Raw genomic sequence first — 22,385 nt, forward strand, 5'->3', positions numbered from 1 at the left:
GAAAACCAAATACTGGATTAGTGGTGCTGGAAGAGCACAGCAGTTCAGGCAGCATCCAACGAGCAGCAAAACTGGACCTACTCTTGGGAAATAAGGCAGGGCAGGTGACTGAGGTGTCAGTGGGGGAGCACTTTGGGGCCAGCGACCATAATTCTATTAGATTTAAAGTAGTGATGGAAAAGGATAGACCAGATCTAAAAGTTGAAGTTCTAAATTGGAGAAAGGCCAATTTTGACAGTATTAGGCAAGACCTTTCAAAAGCTGATTGGGGGCAAACATTCGCAGATAAAGGGACGGCTAGAAAATGGGAAGCCTTCAGAAATGAGATAACAAGAATCCAGAGAAAGTATATTCCTGTCAGGGTGAAAGGGAAGGCTGGTAGGTATAGGGAATGCTGGATGACTAAAGAAATTGAGGGTTTGGTTAAGAAAAAGAAGGAAGCATATGTCAGGTATAGACAGGAGAGATCAAGTGAATCCTTCGAAGAGTATAAAGACAGTAGGAGTATACTTAAGAGGGAAATCAGGAGGGCAAAAAGGGGACATGAGATAGCTTTGGCAAGTAGAGTTAAGGAGAATCCAAAGGGTTTGTACAAATACATTAAGGACAAAAGGGTAACTAGGGAGAGAATAGGGCCCCTCAAAGATCAGCAAGGCGGCCTTTGTGTGGAGCCACAGAAAATGGGGTAGATACTAAACGAGTATTTTGCATCAGTATTTACTGTGGAAAAGAACGTGGAAGGTATAGAATGTAGGGAAATAGATGGTGACATCTTGAAAAATGTCCATATCACAGAGGAGGAAGTGCTGGATGTCTTGAAATGCAAAAAATTGGATAAATCCCCAGGACCTGATCAGGTGTCCCCGAGAACTCTGTGGGAAGCTAGGGAAGTGATTGCTGGGCCTCTTGCTGAGATATTTGTATTATCGATAGTCACAGGTGAGGTACCGGAAGACTGGAGGTTGGCTAACGTGGTGCCACTGTTTAAAAAGGGTGGTAAGGACAAGCCAGGGAACTATCGACCAGTGAGCCTGACGTCAGTGGCGGGCAAGTTGTTGGAGGGAATCCTAAGGGACAGAATGTACATGGATGTGGAAAGGCAAGGACTGATTTGGGATAGTCAACATGGCTTTGTGCGTGGGAAATCATGTCTCGCAAACTGGATTGAGTTTTTTTGAGGAAGTAACAAAGAGGATTGATGAGGACAGAGCAGTAGATGCGATCTATATGGACTTCAGTAAGGCGTTCAACAAGGTTCTCCATGGGAGACTGGTTAGCAAGGTTAGATACAGGGAGAGCTAGCCATTTGGATACAGAACTGGCTCAAAAGTAGAAGACAGAGGGTGGTGGTGGAGGGTTGTTTTTCAGACTGGGGGCCTGTGACCAATGGAGTGCCACAAGGATCAGTGCTGGGTCCTCTACTTTTCATCATTTATATAAATGATTTGGATGTAAGCTTAAGAGGTATAGTTAGTACGTTTGCAGATGACACCAAAATTGGAGGTGTAGTGGATAGTGAAGAAGGTTACCTCTGATTACAACAGGATCTGGACCAGATGGGCCAATGGGCTGAGAAGTGGCAGATGGAGTTTAATTCAGATAAATGCGAGGTGCTGCATTTTGGGAAAGCAAATCTTAGCAGGACTTATACATTTAATGGTAAGGTCCGAGGGAGTGTTGCTGAACAAAGAGACCTTGGAGTGCAGGTTTATAGCTCCTTGAAAGTAGACTCATAGGTAGATAGGATAGTGAAGGTGATGTTTGGTAAGCTATCCTTTATTGGTCAGAGTATTGAGTACCAGAGTTGGGAGGTCATGTTGCGGCTGTACAGGATATTGGTTAGGCCACTGTTGGAATATCGTGTGCAATTCTGGTCTCCTTCCTTTTGGAAAGATGTTGTGAAATATGAAAGGGTTCAGAAAAGATTTACAAGGATGTTGCCAGGGTTTGAGGATTTGAGCTATAGGGAGACGCTGAACAGGCTGGGGCTGTTTTCTCTGGAGCGTCGGAGGCTGAGGGGTGACCTTATCGAGGTTTATAAAATCATGAGGGGCATGGATAGGATAAATAGACAAAGTCTTTTCCCTGGGGTAAGAGAGTCCAGAACTAGAGGGCATAGATTTAGGGTGAGAGGGGAAAGGTATAAAAGAGACCTAAGGGGCAACTTTTTCACGCAGAGGGTGGTACGTGTATGGAATGAGCTGACAGAGGAAGTGCTGGAGGCTGGTACAATTGCAACATTTAAGAGGCATTTGGGTGGGTATATGAATAGGAAGGGTTTGGAGGGATATGGGGCAGGTGCTGGCAGGTGGGACTAGATTGGGTTGGGTTATCTGGTCGGCATGGACGGGTTGGACGGAAGGGTCTGTTTCCGTGCTGTACATCTCTGACTCTGACATTTGGTAAAGTACCACGTGGAAGATATTATCTACAATGAAACGTCCTGATGTTATGGAGACTGGATGGATCGGCATGGATTGGATGTTATTTGAATAGAAAATAGTATGTATTGGTTAATGGAATTTTGTTTTGAGCAGTGATGTCCGCCAGTGATCAGTAGTGAGACCATTGCTGTTTGTCGTAAATGTAAAGTTAGAGGCGCAGTGTTGTTATTTGCAAATGGCACAAGAATAGACACTATGCTTAAAGAAAGGGGATAGTTTGAGACCTCAGGAGACTATGAATAGGTTAGAGATTGTACAGGAAGAAAAGATTGTTGTGTAAGTTGTTTTCATGCATGTGTACTTCCAGGTAGGCATCAAAGAATTTTGCAGGTCCTGCCTACAGGAAGGATAAATAATTCGTACAGATTACTGTCACTTGGCTTAACCTTTGCTGCCATAATATTGACTGGAGGTTTTTTTTTTACTGGAGTGGAAGATCTTTCTTTAACTGGATAACTGGTACAAATAGGTTCCTATCCATCAACCAAAGGGATGGCTAAGCAGACCCTAAGACTCTTGAAAATAATTTGCTGTGTGTGGAATTGGATGTTGCCTTCTGGCTTTGTAAAGTGGAACACTCTTCAAAGGACAGTATCACTTGATAGTTTGGATTTGTTTTACCCTTATGGAATGAAGAAGTTCCTGTTCTTGTTTGCTTTAATCTCCAAGAGCAATGAGGATGACTTTCCCTGTACTAGGTAATTCAACATTCTCCTCCTATAATCATCACTTTAGATTCATGTAGATTCGACACACTCAAAGTTTTAAAATTGAAATCTGTTGCACGCATCTTCCCAATTTCAGTTAATGATTTGATTTAAGGAACCTCTAGATTGCTCCCTTGCATTTAAAATACTTCAGAAGTTGAAGTTTATGCACCAGAGATTATAGTGTCTGCTAACACTGGAAAGGATATGGGCAGTCTCAAAGGAAATTCATGTGTATAAATTGGCTATATGTACAGTTTACATCTCAGTGCAACAGAGCATATAGGTTATTGTTATACAATTGCATTTTGCAAAAATGATTGTATTCATGACTTTAAAATAGTTTTTTTCATTTTGAATATCTTTGTGTTGCAAACCAACTCAAAGTGGTTACACATTGGGCTGTTTAGTGGAGGGGTATCAGTTTGATTCAGCCCTAATGCGCTAAATTCCTAATCTCCACCAACATGCTGTCTCAGCATCAGATGGAGGCCTATGGGGCAGGGAGAAAATCAGAATGGGAGTCATTACAGGATCATGTCGTTCATTGACCAGCAGCTGGCTGAAGAACGACATTGGCAAACACCAATTGCCTCCTTGTTTTCTTGAATGCAAGATGTGCAGAAAGATTAAATGGGACTGGAGAGGGGACAAAGGAACCATTTATGCCCTCATTTTAAAGGGAAAAGCAAGTGTTGGTTTGACAAAGATAAAAATAAATTGCTGTAGAATGTCTGTCTAAAGTTTTTTTTTGTTTATTGTGTAGTGATGATGATGATGATGACATTAACCCTGTGTTTCTTCTTTCCAATACTTTCTCTGTGTTGTTGGCTTTCTTAGCCCTTGCCATCTCTGCAGCCCTCTGCACAGCCTATCCAGTATTCTGCGACCTCTTGCCCCCAAGTTCTCCTGCCAGTCTCGCCTCCCCAGCAATACACTATGGTACATGTTATCAGTTCTGTATGTTTAGTTCTGCCTGTGTACGTCAATAGTGTTGCATGTTTGTCTGTGCTACCCTCAAGTCTTCCACAGAAGTGGTATTAAGTTTGGATAAATAAAGGATACCAGTAGAGTCTTTGAATTTATACTGGTTACTAACATCTGCTCAAAGTGAGAAACCGAAGCACAAGGGTCCAGGAATATTGGAGCTTCCCCAGTGAATTATGATTTTGTTTTTCATGCTGTTTGTTTTTAATGGGAAAAATAAGTATCCATGTAAACTGCCTCCACAATGAATCAATTCCTGCCTTCAACATGGAATGGGAGAGAAGTTTACACATGAAAATTCAAATGCTGTCTGCCTGTACAACATGTCTAACAGGATGTGTTTGCCAACTGAGATACATTATTAATGTATGGCAGATGGACCTTGCTGTGTTTCTTTCACTCCTCCTTTCTCCATCTGCCCTTGTCCCAAAATTAAACCTCCACTTACAAATGATTAACATTATAACCTCCGCATAAATAAAATTATTGGACAAACCGTCTCCACTGCGGAAATGTGTTTGCCTGTAATCTTTATAATTCACAGACATACTCAGATAGCCTTGTCCCATTGGCACTTTGGCTAAGTGCACTTTCCAGTACTCTACTGAGGCACACAGACATGGAAGGTCTCTGGTTCAATTCCTGCTCTGAGCTGGATTGAGTTATCTCCCACAGAAGGTCAGCTGTGGAGGTGCTTGGAGTTGCAACATCCCTGGAACTTGAAAGGGAATAAAGAAACAACCAGATTTCCTGCCCTGACTGTATTATGCAGTGCCTCTGGTTGATAAGTGTGTGTTTGTTCAGTGAGGATAGGACTAGATGTAACTACTTCCCTGGCCTCACCTATCACTCCATCAATTGGTTGTCCAACATTTATTGTATAGCCTTATATGAAGATAACCACTTCGATGAGGGCTTGGACTGTAACTTAACATGGGTCCACTTTCTCAGAAGTGGAGAGAAAAGGGGATTGTTTCAGTTGACCTTGTTTAGGGTCTTGCATGCCTGTCTTTTGTGGTGATTTTTAATAACACCTTCTTCCGAACAATAATGGATGATACTTTTCAGTTCCTCAAAGTCAAAATTTAATTGTCACTCAAATGCAAAAAAATACATTTTCAAAATAAAGTCACATGCAAAATATTATGTGATTCAAGCAAAGTGGTTCCAACAATCCACTGTGGGGATGGGGGAAATGTGTAACTGCGCTGTGGGACTCAGTGGATGCATTTAATACATAGCACATACAGAACTCAAAACTGTAAGTTCAGATATTATACTCCGTTGAGGATTGGCAGGTTGATCAGTAATACCATAGCCAAGTAGTGCTCGGAGGGAACACGTTATCTATATAAGACCATAAGACATAGGAGTGGAAGTAAGGCCTTTCAGCCCATCGAGTCCACTCCACCATTCAATCATGGCTGAACGCAAAACTGGCATTTCAACACCATTTACCCATACTCTTCCCTTAATTCCTTGCGAGATCAAGAATTTATCAATTTCTGCCTTGAAGACATTTAATGTCCCGGCCTCCACTGCACTCCGTGACAATGAATTCCACAGGCCCACCACACTCTGGGTGAAGAAATGTCTCCTCATTTCCATTTTAAATTGACCCCCTCTAATTCTAAGGCTGTGCCTGCCTGATGGAAACACATTCCCAGCGTCCACCCTTTCTAACCCATGCATTATCTTGTCAGTTTCTAGTAGATCTCCCCTCACCCTTCTAAACGCTAATGAATACAATCCCAAGATCCTCAGCCTTTCTTCATATGTTAGGCCTACCATTCCAGGGATCATCCATGTGAATCTCGGCTGGACATGCTCCAGTGCCAGTACATCCTTCCTGAGGTATGGTGCCCAAAACTGGACATAGTATTCCAAATGGGGCCTCACCAGAGCTTTATAAAGTCTCAGTAGCACATTGCTGCTTTTGCATTCCAACCTCTTGATATAAATGACAAAATATATTCAACTAATTTGGGGTGTGTCAATAATGCAGTGTTTCAAACTAACTTGCTACGCTAATGCCCTGAATTCAGTAAATTGCAATCAGGTGACCCACATAAAGTTGGTTAGTGATTACAGTTCTCTTTATTTAATGTGGTCTCCTTCAGTCAAACCATTTGCAAGAGTGTAATCAGTGCCTAGATTATTTGGACTTCTTTTCAAAACCATATAGGTAGGTAACGTATTGTGAAACTTACATGGGAAAGTCAATTGACTAATAATGCTTCACCTTCCCAACCTGAGTTGGTTCAAAGCCACTCTAAACAGTCTCTGCTTGCCTGTAAGAATCCTGTGCAAAATGAGTTCGGCAGTCTCAATCCTGCCTAGACAACCTGAACTGCACTGAATTTGGCACAAAACTGCACCCTTACTCAGGCCTCAGAACAGATATTGTTTGAAATATATGGAAAGAACACAGTAGGAGATGTTCTGCTAGAATTGATACTGATCTACAGAGCTGCAGTATCCCTCGTGTAAAAGTGACATCAGGAACCACCTCCAACATTAAATTTCACATCTTGATAGGCACAGAGAAGAGGAAAATAATGACTTTTCCTGACTGTATGCTAGGTCAAATGCAGCTTTCATTTTGTGCTGTACCATATTTTGGTCATTTATTTAACTGCAGATCATTTTTCAAGGAGTGATGCAAAAGGCAAAAAAGAGAAAGCAGAGAGTTCTTGTATTGGTGGAAAGCTTCTTTGGGAGCGAGGTCTTCAAGCATAATGTAATTGTGCAAGAATGAGTTTTATACAATGTTGGTTTGGGCCGTCTTTGTTTCCTATTTCCACAGCACAAAATTACCCTGATTATCACCATCCTTCTAGCCAGAGACCATCCTATGCCAAGCCTGGAAATCGAATATATCACACTTGGGTGGTAGGGAGCACTGTTCTGGGATTGGAGTTGGGGGTGATGTTAGAGCAAAGTTGGTGGGAATTCTTCCATGTCTACCCATCGTAAAGTGAACTTGGTTACCTCCCCTTTAGTGATATCCCTCCCCTCAGTAAGCAAAAGCAAAAAGTCACAACAAGTTTACAATACTGTGTTCCACTGAGAAGGGAAGATCAAATACTACATTCAAAGCCTCTGCCAGAGTGGGCGGTTACATCACTCACTGTTCACCAATGTGGAAAGTATTCATCTAACTTAGGATTGATGCGATCGCTCATCAGCAGCGGCAGCACTAACTAATAGAATCCCCACAGTATGGGACCAGGCCATTTGGCCGATCGAGTTCGCATCGACCCTTTGAAGAATATGCCACCCAGATCCACCCTATCCCTGCATTTCCAGTGACTAAGCCATCTAACCTGTACAATTTAGCATGGCCAGTCCACCCAACCTGCACATCTTTGGACTGTGGGAGGAAAACCAGAGCACCCGGAGGAAACCCACACAGATACAGGGAGAATGTGCAAACTCCACACAGACAGTCACCTGAAGATGGAATTGAATCTGGGTCCCTGGTGCTGTGAGGCAGCAGTGCTAACTGCTAAGCCACTAAGCTATTGTATCAAGTTCTACCTCTCCTGACTGTGTGTGGGGGAGGGGTGCATCCTAGTAACCCTGTTCCAGTGATAACTCTTGGAATCGGATGACCCATGATGCTGAGAGTGGAATTGATGCAAGGAGTGCAATCTTTCCATAAGTTGCTGTCCAAAAGCACAGCTCCATCTCAAGACCCGATTCAGAAACTCGAAATGTAGCTCTTGAAGCATGATCACTTGTTTAACAGAAAAGAACTCAGTCATACTCAAAACAGAATGAGTGGAGAATGATGATTAGATTCCCTACAGTATAGAAACAGTCCCTTCAGCCCAACCAGTCCATACCAACCCTCCAGAGAGTATCCGACCAGACCCATTCTCCTCCCCTGACTAATGCTCCTTACACTATGGGCAATCCAGCATGGCCAATTCACCCAGCCAGCACATCTTTGGACTGTGGGAGGAAACCCAAACAGACACTGGGTGACTGTGCAAACTCCACACGTCCTGAAGCTGGAATTGAAATTGGGTTCCTGGCGCTGTGAGGCCACTGTGCCACCCCAACTAGATTGACATTCAATGACAAAGCTAGCTTCAAATATGAAAATTACAATAGACAGTTTGGTCAGTCAGTGTTAGGGGAAATCCTTTGGTTATAGCTTAGTAATGGTGAAGTGATTCTCTGTTGTTCCTCCTCTGCATTATGTAACCATTAGTGGAATCATTACAGGATGTTACACCCTTTATTCTCAGAAAACAAAATCTCCTGGGCCTTGTCTAAATCCGGTCCTCACCTGATTTCTGTACATGTGCACTTCCAGCAACACTCACTCGACCAGGAACAGGAATTGTGGGCAATGTTTCTTCCTCAACCTCTACGTTCAGTGGTCAATTATAGTCACTCTGGCTATGATAACTAACTGCATAGCCAAGGAAAGAAACTTGCTAACTGATTGAGCTGTTTACTAGATAAACTTGGTGAGCAAGAGCTTCTTAACAGCTGTTAGCCAATTTATTAAACCATGTCTGATAGATTTTCTAATCAAAGCTGTAGTTACACACTTCTGGAGCAGGTGGGATTTGAACACAGGGATCCTGGTACAGACGTAGGGACACTATCACTCAACCTGAGCACCTATTTACTGATGTTATATTGATGAACGTTATGACACATCTAGGGCGGGTGGAACTTGAACCCAGACCTCCATGTTCAGAGATAAGTACACTACCACTGATTGTACCACAAGAACCATTCAAAACAGTGTTCAGAAAGCCAAAATGATTACACTAAATACCTCTTGCTACAGCAGACTTCAGATGATCCAGATTGAGGGTAGCTGTGTCTTGCTGAATTGCTATAAAATGTGAAGTGTTTCAGGTTTGGATAATTCCTTACCACAAAGTTTGTGGATGCCTGTTAAAGTCCGCCTTCATTCCACGTGCTGCATGCACTAGTAAAATTTAGTTTGCTAGGATCTGGAGAAACCACATGCTGAGCATTGATGTCTTTTTGCCATGCCATTGTGAGTAGATGGTGCCCAGTTAAATGTTGTTTTCAAATTGATTTAGAGCACTCAAAGTTTGCGGTAAAGTCTCTAAATGGGCTTGGTTTGTTAGGCAGATGTTAGAGAAATAAATGTTGAACCAAGTATCTGTGTTTTCATTCTAGTTAGGATAATATTGAGCACTTGATGAAATCTAATGGTTTGCTTCCGTCCTAACATGTAATGCCTTCATTTTAATAAGCCACTCCTGTGATAAAATCACAAACCAGTGTTGTATGCAAAGATGCTGAGAATTGTTTCATTGATATTGGTATCAATTTTAATTCAGATAAGGTAAACCAGGCATCTAGACAAGGAGACTTTGTGTTGAATGTAAAATTCTGATCTGTACTAATGAGTTTGAGTTATGGTTGTGTTGTACACTGTTCAGCCCTGACCCATGAAATACATGATCTGCAGATGAAGCTTCTATAGTTAATGTCAACATGTCTGCACCATTACAAGAGCGAAGTCCTGCAGATGTTGGAAAATGCAACAAAAACAGAAAATGCTGGAAATGCACAGCAGCATCTGGTTTTCCTTTTGAAATGTCCGAACCTGAATCATTAGCTCGATTTCAAAAGCTCCATAAATGTTGCCAGACCCAGTGAATGTTTCCAGCATTTTCAGTTTTTATCTCTACTCTGCCAAATAAATTTAGCTTATGCCAGTGTTATTGATCTGGCTGCATGTTTTATGCCCCATTCGATGCTGACTCTTGGATAGGGTATAGCTAACTCAATATTGTCCACGATGCACTTCCACTTAAGACATGCTTATCCCTTACAATGCATGACAGCATACACTAGCAAATTCATGAATACTTACACTTGTACAAAATGCTTGTCACCTAAGTGCAGAGCACTTAATGGCTGCATCCTGTTTTCTCTGTTACTTGGAACAAGTGAAGCAAGCACCATAAAAAGATAGCAGCTATCCCCCTTTTTAATGTTGCTGCATGCAATGATTTTTAATCAATCTGTTTGGGCAAGTTATGACACACCTCTGGGGGAGGTGGGACTTGAACCCCCTTAAGCAGATGTGCAATAAAAAAGCATTTCAAAAAGGAGGTTGAGAGAAGAAAACAGGGAATTATAGACTGGTTAGCCTGACATTGGTCATAGCAAAATGCTAGCGTCCATTACAAAAGATTTAATATCAGAACACTTGTCTCAGGGATCGGTGTTGGGACCGCAATTATTTACAATTTATATAAGTGATTTGGAGTTGGGGAACAACATGTAGGGTGTCAAAGGTTGCAGATGACACGAAGCTGAGTGGTAGAGCAAAGTGTGCAGAGGAACATTAGTACATTGAGTGAGTGGCAGATGGAATACAATGTAAATAAATGTGAAGTCACACATTTTGGTAGGAGTGATAGTAAAAAGGATTATTACTTGAGTGGTAAAAAATTTCAGCATGCTGCTATGCAGTGAGATCTGGGTATCTTTGTGCATGAATCACAGAAGGTTGGTCTGCAGGTACAACAAAAAAATTAAGAAGGCAAATGGAATTTTGTCCTTCATTGCTAAAAGGATTGAGTTTAAAAACACAGGTTATGTCACAGCTGTACAGGGTGCTGGTGAGGCTATACCTGGAGTACTGTGTGCAGGTTTGGTCTCCTTACTTGAGAAAGAATGTACTGGCACTAGAGGGGGTGCAGAGGAGGTTCACTAGGTTGATTCCAGAGTTGAGGGGGTCAGCTTATGAGGAGAGACTGAGTAGATTGGGATTATAGTCATTGGAATTCAGAAGCTTGTGGGGGGTTATCTTAGAGAAACCTATAAAATTATGAAGGGAAGATAGAAGTAGTGAGGGTGTTTCCACTGGTAGGTGAAGTTAGGACAAGAGGGCATAGCCTTAAGGTTAGAGGGAGCAGATTTAGGACTGATTTGAGAAGGAACTTCTTCACCCAGAGGGTTGTTAATCTATGGAATTCCCTGCCCAGGGAAGTAGTTGACGCTACTTCATGAAACGTTTTTAAAGCTAAGATAGATTTATTTTTGAACAGTAAAGCAATTAAGGGATGCGGTGAGAAGGTGGGTAAGTGGATCTGAGTACATTAAAAGATCAGCCATGATCTTATTGAATGGCAGAGCAGGCTCGAAGGGCCAGACTGCCTATTCCTGCTCCTAGCTCTTATGTTCTAAAACAACAACAAAATCAGACAATCAGCATGGATGTACAAAAGGGAAATCATGCTTGATAAATCTACTGGAATTTTTCAAAGATGTGGCAGGTAGAGTGGATAAGGGTGGATGTGGTTTATTTGGACTTACAGAAGGCTATCGATAAGGTCCCATGTAAGAAATTAGCATGTAAAATTAAAGCATGTGGGAATGAGGATAGGGAATAGATTGGCATGAGTGGCAGGTGGTTGCTAATGAGGTTTCTAAGTGATCAGTACTTGGACCCTAGCTATTTGCAATATATATCAATGATTTCTATGAGGGAACTCATTGTGCTGTTTGCAAACTTCAAGAAATTACAAAGCTGGATGGGAAGGTGAACTGTGCTTCAGTGTGATTGGGACACATTGAGTGAGTGGGCAGATGCAGTTTATGTGGATCAATGTGAGTTTATCAATTTTTGGGAGCAAAACCAGAAAGGTGGATTATTATCAGAATGGTGATAGATTCGGAAATAAGGAGGTGCAATGAGATCTCGCTGTCCTTGTACACCAGTTGCTGAAAGTAAGCCCGCAGGGGGCAGCAGGTAGTGAAGCAGGCCTTCATAATGAGTGGATTCAAGTGCAGGAGCCAGGGATGTCTTGCAGTTGTATAGGTAAGGTCACACCTGGAGCATTGTGTGCAGCATCAGTCTCTTTATCTGAGGAAGGATGTTTTGGGGGGAGTGCAACAAACACCTACCAGATTAATGTCTTCACCCAGAGAGTGATGAGTCTGTGGAATTCTCTGTCACGGGAAGCAGTTGAGGCTAAAGCATTGACTGTTTTCAAAAGGAGTTCGATAGAGTTCTTAGGGCGAAAAGGATCATGGGAGAAAGCAGGAACAGTGTGCTGAGTTGAATGATCAGCCATGATCATATTGAATGGCAGAGCAGGCTCGAAGAGCTGAAAGTCCAACTCCTGCTCCTATTTTTCTGTATTTCCATCCTGTGGATGGAAATGTCAGCCCTTGCTTTTTGCTACAAACTCAACATTATCAGTTAATACCAGATATTTAGCAACTTTAGGTGAAATACCAAGGACACTCTGGAACCAAGTGGCACTGGAGGTCATTTTTATGTGACTAAGCAGGAATTTCCCAACACTATAACTAAATGAACATTAGTAAAGAGTAAAGAGTCTGCTAATGGCTTATTGCATACAAACTGAACTGCTTTCAATGCATTAAAATTCTTCCGTAACTACAGTGACCAGTACTATACACCGTATGCAGATGTACACTCACCAATGCCCTTTATGACTGAAGCTTAGTCTTCCCATTCTCCCTTTCAATTCCCCTCCCAATAAAATCTAACATTCTATTAGCTTTCCTGATTACTTGCTGTACCTGCATGCTAACCTTCTGTGACTCATCCACTTGGGCACCTAGATCCCTCTGCATCTTGGAGCTCTGCTGCCTCTCGCCATTTAGTTTTTTGTTCTTCCCTCATTTCCTACATGATCTCCATTTACCAGATCTTTGTCCACTCATATAAACTAGCTGTTTCCCTTTGTAGGCTCCTTATATCCTCTTCACAGCTCATTTTATCCTCTTCACAGCTCATTTTTGTACCTATCTTTGTCATCAGCAAATTTAGTTACCCCACCTTTGGTCACACCATCCAAAAAATTGCTATATATTGTACAGTGTTGAGGCCCCAGCACTGACCCCTGTGGCACACCAGTGACCTCCTGCCAGGATGAAGAAGATCCATTAATTCCAGTTCTGAGGAAGGGTCACTCAACCCACAATTTTAACTCTGATATCTCTCCACAGATGCTGCCAGACCTACTGAGCTTTATCAACAATTTCTGTTTTTGTTTGTGCATTGATTCCTGCTTTCTCCTTTCTGTGTGTCAGTCTTCTATCCATGATAATGTGTCACCCTCAAACACCATGAGGTTTTATTTTTCACAAAATCCTTTGATGTAACACCTTTATCAAATGCCTCTGGAAGACTCCATACAATATGTCTACTGGTTCCCCTTTATCTACAATATAAATCACTTCAAAGAGTGCTGACTGCAGGACACGCTTCCCAGACTGATGCCATCAGCAGACACTGTCCCCAGATTGCTTCACCACAGTGCTGCGTTAGCAAAGTCGGGCAGCTTGTACACTCTCAAAGTAGGGATTCGAGGTCAATTATTGAAAGTCATGGACAAGACCTATTGTGCTTAGTATTACTTCCATCTGCCATGGAAGATTTTTCAGCCATCATATCAGCATAATTAAAGATCTGATGTACTTGATGTAGGAAGGACCGTAAATCCCAGTGAAAGGTTATTTCAAAATATTAGATTTAATGGCAGTAGCTATCTTTTTGATTCCAATATGCAACTGAGATCGGAGCAGTGGAAATTGCTTAACCAGAGGTCTCCAGCAAAGTTCACATTTCTGAATCAATAAAACACTGCTTTTCACTGTGTGGTTGTCACAGGAGAATAACATACCACAAGATAGTAAAGTTGTTAAAAGAAACTATAGTTGAGAAATAATCACTGCAACTGTTAATCTGCTAAACCACCACCTGAGCGTGCTCATGAAATGTTTCCCTATGTTTAAAGGGGCTGTGTAAACATAAGCTGTTGTCTATTTTTTAACAACATCTGCTTTCTTTTATTGGTCAGAATATTGAGTACAGGAGTTGGGAGGTCATGTTGAGGCTATACAGGGCATTGGTTAGACCACTGTTGGAATATTGTGTGCACTTCTGGTCTCCTTCCTATCGGAAAGATGTTGTGAAACTTGCAAGGGTTCAGAAAAGATTTACAAGGATGTTGCCAGGGTTGGAGGATTTGAGCTATAAGAAGAGGCTGAATAGGGGCTGTTTTCCCTGGAGCATCGGAGGCTGAGGGGAGACCTTATTGAGGTTTATAAGATAAAGAGGGGCATGGACAGGATAAATAAAGTCTTTTCCCTGGGGTGGGGGAGTCCAGAACTAGAGGGCTTAGGTTTAGGGTGAGAGGGGAAAGATATAAAAGAGACCTAAGGGGCAACGTTTTCACACAGAGGGTGGTACATGTATGGATTGAGCTGCCAGAGGAAGTGGTGGAGGCTGGTACAATTGGAACATTTAAGAGGCATTTGGATGGGTATATGAATAGGAAGGATTTGGAGGGATATGGGGCAGGTGCTGGCAGGTGGGACTAGATTGGGTTGGGATATCTGGTCGGCATGGATGAGTTGGACCGAAGGGTCTGTTTCCATGCTGTTCATCTCTCTGACTCTATAACACTGGTCATTCCTGTATATCAACAGGCAGAGGCTGCTTTTGGTTTTCAAGAAGACTTATGCCTCAGGTTGAGGTTCAGGTTGTAAGTTTGCTCACTGACCTGAAAAAAGATTTGTTTTCAGACATTTCGTCATTAAACTAGGTAACGTCAGTGAGCCTCCAGTGAAGCACGACTGTCATGTCCCTCTTTCTACTTATGTGTCTTGGTCTCTTAAGGTGGGTGATAACATTTCCTAGTGGGGCTCAACACCCCACTAGCCAATAGACTAGCAGAACAGAACAGCTGCAGAACGTTGAGAGAAATGATTCACAGTGCCCACAACTGACTCCACAAATACATTCGGGATATTTTGCGCCAAAAAGCTTTATATACTAACGTGATAGACCATGAATAGACAGACACATTAGAATGAACATAAGCATCAAACAATAGCAGACACACAAAAAAAGGAAATAATCTAGCCCTACAGGAAATACTGGACAAGCTCTCACAAAAGAACAACACAGCCAACAACAAGGCTTGGGTCAAAAACCTATTGGACTGACTAATAACAGATACGGAAAAAGCCGTCCTCTTAACAGGGTTAAACTACAATTGCAGAGACATGGACAGAAAGGGTTTCCGAGCAGCATTAAAGTTTACCCTGAAGGACAAAGGACTCTCGGAAGAAACCCAGCAGACCATCAGATAGACAGTTGTGCCAACATTAAGCAGGAAAAAGGAAGGAAACCCCTTCAACACACAGGAAAGGAAAGCCCTAGAAAGACTCAAAAAAAACATTGTAATCCTACCTGCAGACAAAGGGAGCATGACCGTCATTCTAAATGGAACAGAGTACATTGAAAAAGCGAACTGCTCACAGATACCGACACTTACCAACAGGTGGTGATAGAGCTGACTCGACAACTGGAAAACAGTGTTATATCCATATTGAAAAGATTTCATAAATCCAGGCAAATAAACGAGACAGATAATGAAGCCAGATGGATTCAAGACATCCCACTTCTACGGACTACCGAAAGTACACGAACCAGGCCCCTGCCCCTCCTCAGATCCACAGTCCCACGAGCCGGAACACTGATGTACAGACTAGCCAAGGAACTAACCTTCCACCAACCTCCGAATATGTCATATCATCCTCCACCACCTACAAACTGACCCCACCAACAGAGATATATTTCCCTCCCCACCTCTATCTGCATTCTGTATAGACCATTCCCTCCGTGACTCTCTTGTCAGGTCCACCCCCATCCACACACACCACCAACCCACCCTCCCTTCCTCGTACCTTGCTCTGCCACGGCAAGAATTGCAAAACCTGCACCCATACTTTCCCCCTCACCTCTGTCCAAGGCCCCAAAGGAGCTTTCTACATCCACACATCATTTACTGTATCCATTGCTCCCTATGCGGTCTCTGCCTCCTTGCAGAACGCTTCAGAGAACATTCTGTTTCGCCAGGACACACGCGCAAAGCAACCCCACTGCCCTGTGGCTAAACACTTTAACTCCCCCCTCCCACTCCACCAAGGACATGCAGGTGCTGGACCTCCTCCATTGCCAAATCCCAACCACCCGACGCCTGGAGGAGAAACGCCTCATCTTCCGCCTTGGGACCCGTCAACCACATGGCATTAATGTAGACTTCACCAGTTTGCTCACTTCCACTCCCCAACCTTATCCCAGATCCAACCTTCTAACTCGGCACCACCCTCATGACCTGTCCTACCTGTCTATCTTCTTTCCCATCTATCCACTCCACCCCCCTCTCTGAGCTATCACCTTTACCCCCACCCTCCAGCCACCTATTGCACTTTCAGCTACCTTCTCCCCCTGCAGCCTCATCCCCCTCCCATTTATCTTTCTATCCCCTTGGCTCAGAAGCCTCATTCCTGATTAAGGGCTTATGCCTGAAACGTCGATTCTCCTGCTCCTTGGATGCTGCCTGACCTGCTGTGCTTTTCCAGCACCACATTCCCAACTCTGATCTCCAGCATCTGCAGTCCTCACTTTTGCCTAGCCAAGGAACTCCACTGAAAACTGAAATACCTAGTAGAAGACTCATGCCATTCCATTCACTTCACCCAAGAATTCCTGAACACCATCAAAGACACCAAGATAGAAGAGGACAAAATAATGGTCTCCTTTGATATAACAGCCTTGTTCACGTCAATTAACATCAACCTGGCCAAAGAAACACTGACTGCACTACTAGACGAACCAAGGACACAAACACCAGACAGCAGCAACTTCATCAGCAAAGGCAACATCCTCAAGCTAGTGGACCTGTGCCTCACCACCCACTTCACATTCAATAACCACCCAACACATCAACGGAACACCCATGGGATCACCAATGTCCAGGTTCATAGCAGAAACAGTAATGCAGAGACTCGAACAAACAGCCCTCCCAGCTACCCAACCCAAACTTTGGGTCTGCTTCATGGTTGAAACCTTTTATCATCACAAAACGGAACAAATTAGAGGAAACCTATAACACCATCAACAATCTCCTTACTGGCATAAATTTCACAAGAGATGAGGAGAACGACAACAGACTCCCATTTCTAGATGTCCCAGCAGAACGAACAGTTAATGGAGAACTTCACACCAGCATTACAGGAAAACACACACACACACACACACATCCCAACACCCACAAACAAAACTGCATCAGGACATTATTTCAACAGGCCACAACACACTGCAGCACCCAGGAACTACGAACAGCAGAAGAAAACTGTCTACACCGCATATTCGAGAAGGACAGGTACCCAATATACGCAGTCCACCGACTTCTCAACAACAAACCCAAACAAGCAGACACAACGCACCCAGAAACCCTAGCCACATTACCAGACATCAAAGACCTCTCTGAAATGACTTCCAGACTACTCAGACCCCTTGGCATCATGGTAGCCCACAAACCTACCAAAACAATTAAATAGCGGCTGATGAACCTTAAGGACCCTTACACAAACAACGGCAAAACGAATGTCATTTACAAAATACCGTGCAAGGACTGTAGCAAACACTATGTCGGACAGACAGGCAGGAAACTAGCCCCCAGGATACATGAATACTAACTAGCCACAAAAAGACATGACCCGCTATCAATAGTTTCCTTACATACAGACAAAGAAGGACACCACTTTGACTGGGACAACACATCCATACCAGGACAGGCTAAACCAAGACACACATGGGAATTCCTAGAGGCCTGGCATTCTAACCGGAACTCCATCAATAAAAACATCGATTTGGACCCCATCTACCACCCCCTGAGCAAAATAGCCGCAAATGATATCACCCACCTTAAGAGACCAAGACACACAAATAGAAAGGGACATAACACCAGCGCTTCACTGGAGGCTCATTGATGATGTTACCTAAAATGGATATGAAACGCCTGAAAACAAACCTGCCAGCTCAGCGAGCAAACTTACAACCTGAGAGGCTGCTTGTGTCTATTTCCTTGCTGTTTCCTCTTTGTTATTTGAAGTGATTAGTGGAATAATGGATCACTCTGACAAGTGGAAATTATGTGCATCCCACCATTTTGCAGCATTTTCATGTGTGTTCTCAGCATGTGATTTCCCCACAGCGTATCAAACTGAATTTTGCTCCCATTTTGTTTGGAAAGTGGCAGACCATTGAGGAATGCAAATATGTTTGTATGTCAGTTAACTAATTGCGCAGAGCTTTCTCTTGGCAAAACGAGGGGCACTGCATCCACACCCTTCCTGTCATGCAAGCACCTTATCGTGGATTCTGCAAAAAAAAATCTGCATCTTGGCTGCGCAGCGCACAAGGTCACTCGAGGCACCAGAATTTGCAACTTTTGGGTTTTAGTGAAGACATTTTGAGAAGAATACGCTACTTGATCAAACTTCAGTTGGAGTAGAGATCCTGCAAGGTTCATATGCACAGACCTGTAAAAGTGAGATGACAGGCTGAGAAAGCTGTAAACACATGTAAACACACAAGGGTGATCCAAATGGGGTGAGTATGAACACAACACAGTAATGATAGGTCTATATTAGGATGCAGTTCAATTATTTGCAGAGAATTTCTACACCATTCTTGTGATGTCCTGGTTTGTAGCTTTGGGAATAACTGGAGAGTCAGCATTACTAGATATTTTTAGTCAAGCTACTTCTCTGACGTTTCAAAGTTATAGCAGGAGATCAGAAGGGCCCCTAAGTAAATTCCAATTGCTTGTTTGTTTGGGGTTCCCCACATTAGGATGGTTATCAAGATCTTTGAGTAGGTGCAGAAGGCACTTATTGGATATTGGACACCAGGAATGAAAGGATTTAAGATATGAGCAGAGGTTAGAGAAACTGTGACCCCTTTTAGTAAAACAGCTAAGGCTAAGAGAGACATTTGGATGTCCAAAATTATAAAGAACTGTGAAATAAGTAAAGAAAAAAATATTATTTAGTGAGTCAGCAACCAGAGGACATAAATATAAGATCATCACCAAAATGACGGGGAGAAGCTAGGACACTTTTTCAAAAACAAAAGCTGTTCAAAAACAGAACACCAAACCAGAATCAGTGATAGAAGTAGAATTCACATTATCTTAAGGGAAGTGAATCAGACTGGGAAATAAAGAAACAGTGGGAAGGGTGTATGGAATGTGCAAAAGAATGGCATTAGGTGGATAGCTGTTTTTGGAATTCCAGCCCATCGATGGGCTAAATGGTCTTTGTGACATAACATTCTGCTTCTGAGCACTTCTTCCCTTTCATTGTCTTCAATATTCAATTGTCCCAGTGCTTAAAAAAGCAACATATATCTGGACTAAAAACTTAATTTGTGTTCAAACCGAATATGTAATTGTTGGGGGGGGTAACAGAATGTGTAGCTTATTCCTCCAGCACCACCTTTTATTATTCATGTGTCATTTGTCGATGACAATTCTATCTCTATGTTTCCATCAATATGTGTACTTTGTGCAAAATTACGAGGACCAACGTAATCAAAAGTTAATTGTGTTTGACAGTTTACTGAATTAGTTTTGTTGCTTGAATTGTGAAGATGAAGTTTGGGTAATTCTATTTTTATATGCAAACTAGCCTGAAGATCTTGGCAACCAGTTCGGGCAGATGACCCTCAGCCGCCAAGGTTCTACTGAAGCTCCCGAGACTACCTCTGCTGTATTTCAAGCCCCAGTGATATCCCAGCAGCCTGGTTACATCATAGCTTCGCCGGGGCAGTCTCTCTCTGCATCTCCCTATTCGACATCTGGACATCCCACAGCTCAGCAGGTGCTTCAGCCTCAGGGTTACATACAGCCTCCTCAGCAGGTATAAATTAGTCATTAAACAGAATTTCCTGGTGGCTTAAGTGAATGAAAGTATTATCTAGGGTGGTACTGCAGATGAACAGACCAAGAATGTTCATGGTTTATTCTTTAGTGGCTAGCTTCGGCTGCAGAGGTAGTGCTACCATGTGCCTCTGGTTTCCTTGGCTGGAGAGGGGAACATTAACCACAATTCCTGCCCATGATCTTCTTCTGTGCCTGCTGTGGGAAATTGTATTTGAACGGATAACTGAATAAGAATAGAATTGGGCTGGCTATGATACTCTATCAGGTCAAATAGTTGTTCAAAGATGATGGCAAATCCTGTTCCTCCTGACACACAAGAATTCTTCACATTGTCTTTATGTTAATCAACCTGTTCGACACACTCCATGACATGTGGGACTTGAACCCAAAACATCTGGCCCAGAGGTAGTGACACTACCACTTTGCCATAAGAGACTTTTTTTTTGTAAAACTTATCTTAATTGAGTCTCTTCTGACCCTTGTTCCTAGTAGGTTTGAATAAGCAGGGAAGCCACTGCTGCTTTCCTGCCCAGGTTAAAGTGGCAGATCAAGTGCCATTGTGTCATCAGAGCCTTATTTACAAATTGAAAAGGAGCTGGTCACCTTTGAGTAGGTGACCATGCCTCTACTGCAATTAGAAATTGCAGCTGGTCAAATAAGATGGCAAAGCAAGATTGCCAGTTCCTTTTAATTGCTTCCTCCCTTCCTGGTGTTCGCTAGTCAGTTGGAATTGGGGCTTATGTTGTTGAAAAGTTGTTATAGGTGCATAAAAGCTGTCCTCATTATGATGCTTTCACTTGCATTGTGCTACTTCATTAAACTCACTTGTTCACAGAATGTTCACCCTTGGCAGGTGACTGGGCTGTACATGTTGTTATAAGATGACTATTCACCTCCAGGATTGGGGTTTAAGTCCAATCTAAGAGAATGAGATGAAACTCTTCTGTCTGTGCTGCATGTAAGGGTTCCATACAGAGTGAGTCTTTCAATTGAGAAGCCAATGCGAAAGGCTAAAGCCCATAGTGCAGGACTGCATCAATGTTGAGAGCAACATCTTGCATTTATATAGTGCTTTTAAGTAAAGTTTTTTCAAGCTGCTTCACCAGGCTGAACAAAACTTGACACAGTTAGTTAAGCAGAGACTAGGGAAGATAGGAATTTCTATGCTCTGAATATGCTGGCGCACTCCTCCCCAGTCAACCTTAACTTTAACACGTTATATTTGTGTAGGATGGACGGTGGCAACTTGTCAGAGGCTCTGCTACCTTTTACATCAAATATCTCATTCCTCATGAGAAAACTGTTATAGTTCTGTTTAGCAGGGCAAGCTAGAAGGCACGCGGTTTGTAGAGATTGAAGGAAAATACAGATCTTGTGGTATGTACCGTATATTAAGATATTCCTGTTATCCACCTCTAGTGATTCTGCAAAATAGGATGATTATGACCATTTAGTACCTAACTGGATAAATATGTAAATGATTTCATCATGTACTCTGTTCTCCTTACAGAGCAATGAGTATCTACTCACCCTTCGACTGAAAATGGAGAGCACCACTCACCAAATAACAACCATTAACATCTCTACTTGAACCATACATGAGCAGAAGTGCACTCAGTATGGCAAAAGTAGCTTGTTGTACTGAGGAAGCACAGGGCAAGTCACTGAGGGAGTTTTAAAGGGGGTGCCTGGTACAGGCCAAAGGCCTGGGGTATGCATGCTCTTCCCAAATTGCATAGAGGTGCACACTTCAGTGGGGTGCCTTTTACACGAAGACTGGTACACCAGTGGACCATATCCTATCTGAGAATTATGAATGAGTTCAGCACCCAAATAGGCACTACTGTCTCCTTCTTGAATGATGCCATGGAATAGTAGTTGTTGCTACAGGAGTATCTTTATGGAACTTGTGAGGTTTGTTTGCATTGGTGGGCTCACTATGTATAGTCACTGTGGATACATCTGTTGTGAATGCTCCCTTGTCTTTCAGAACAGTCATGAAATTCAATAAGCTTGGAATCTGGATAAAAGCAATAATTAATTGTGCACCCACCCAATACCCACTGATCTCCTCTCAAAGAGGGCCGCTGTCATAAGGAAATACCCTCCAGCTGTGCCATGCATAGACTACCACAGAAGATTCCCTGCATTCATATCACTAACACTTCTGCACTTCCATGGAGCCCGGAAAAAGGGAAAAAAAAATGATTCTGCAGCTGTTGTAGTAGTTGAAGTGCCCTGGCAGTGGTGCAGGTTCAACAGAATTAATCACCAATATGAATACTGGGCCTCCTACCCTGCAGCAGTTGGTTATACAGCAATCCACCAGTGTCACTCTGTGACTGGGAGCTGTTTATTGGTTTGGTACAGGCGCAATCAGCATTAGGAGTTTCACACCAGACAAAGCACAAACATTATATGAGCAGATTAAATATATAACACCACATCAGAAAATAAAGATG

General features: G+C 42.7%; 1 protein-coding gene across 10 annotated transcripts in view; it reads left to right on the forward strand.

The window, feature by feature from the left end:
• r3hdm2 (R3H domain containing 2) overlaps positions 1-22,385 on the forward strand; it is a 272,705-nt gene that overhangs the window by 213,154 nt on the left and 37,166 nt on the right. For 7 of the 10 annotated variants that reach the window (XM_072567272.1, XM_072567275.1, XM_072567276.1 and 4 more), the window contains 2 exons: positions 3,992-4,093; positions 19,670-19,900. The exons of 1 other annotated variant lie outside the window; for it this stretch is intronic. In XM_072567272.1, the coding sequence (XP_072423373.1) occupies positions 3,992-4,093; positions 19,670-19,900 (333 nt within the window). The remainder of the gene's footprint in view (positions 1-3,991; positions 4,094-19,669; positions 19,901-22,385) is intronic. 2 more of the 10 variants (XM_072567278.1, XM_072567280.1) reach the window with 1 other exon arrangement.

Source organism: Chiloscyllium punctatum, chromosome X, assembly GCF_047496795.1.
Source record: "Chiloscyllium punctatum isolate Juve2018m chromosome X, sChiPun1.3, whole genome shotgun sequence".
Lineage (NCBI taxonomy): Eukaryota > Metazoa > Chordata > Chondrichthyes > Orectolobiformes > Hemiscylliidae > Chiloscyllium > Chiloscyllium punctatum.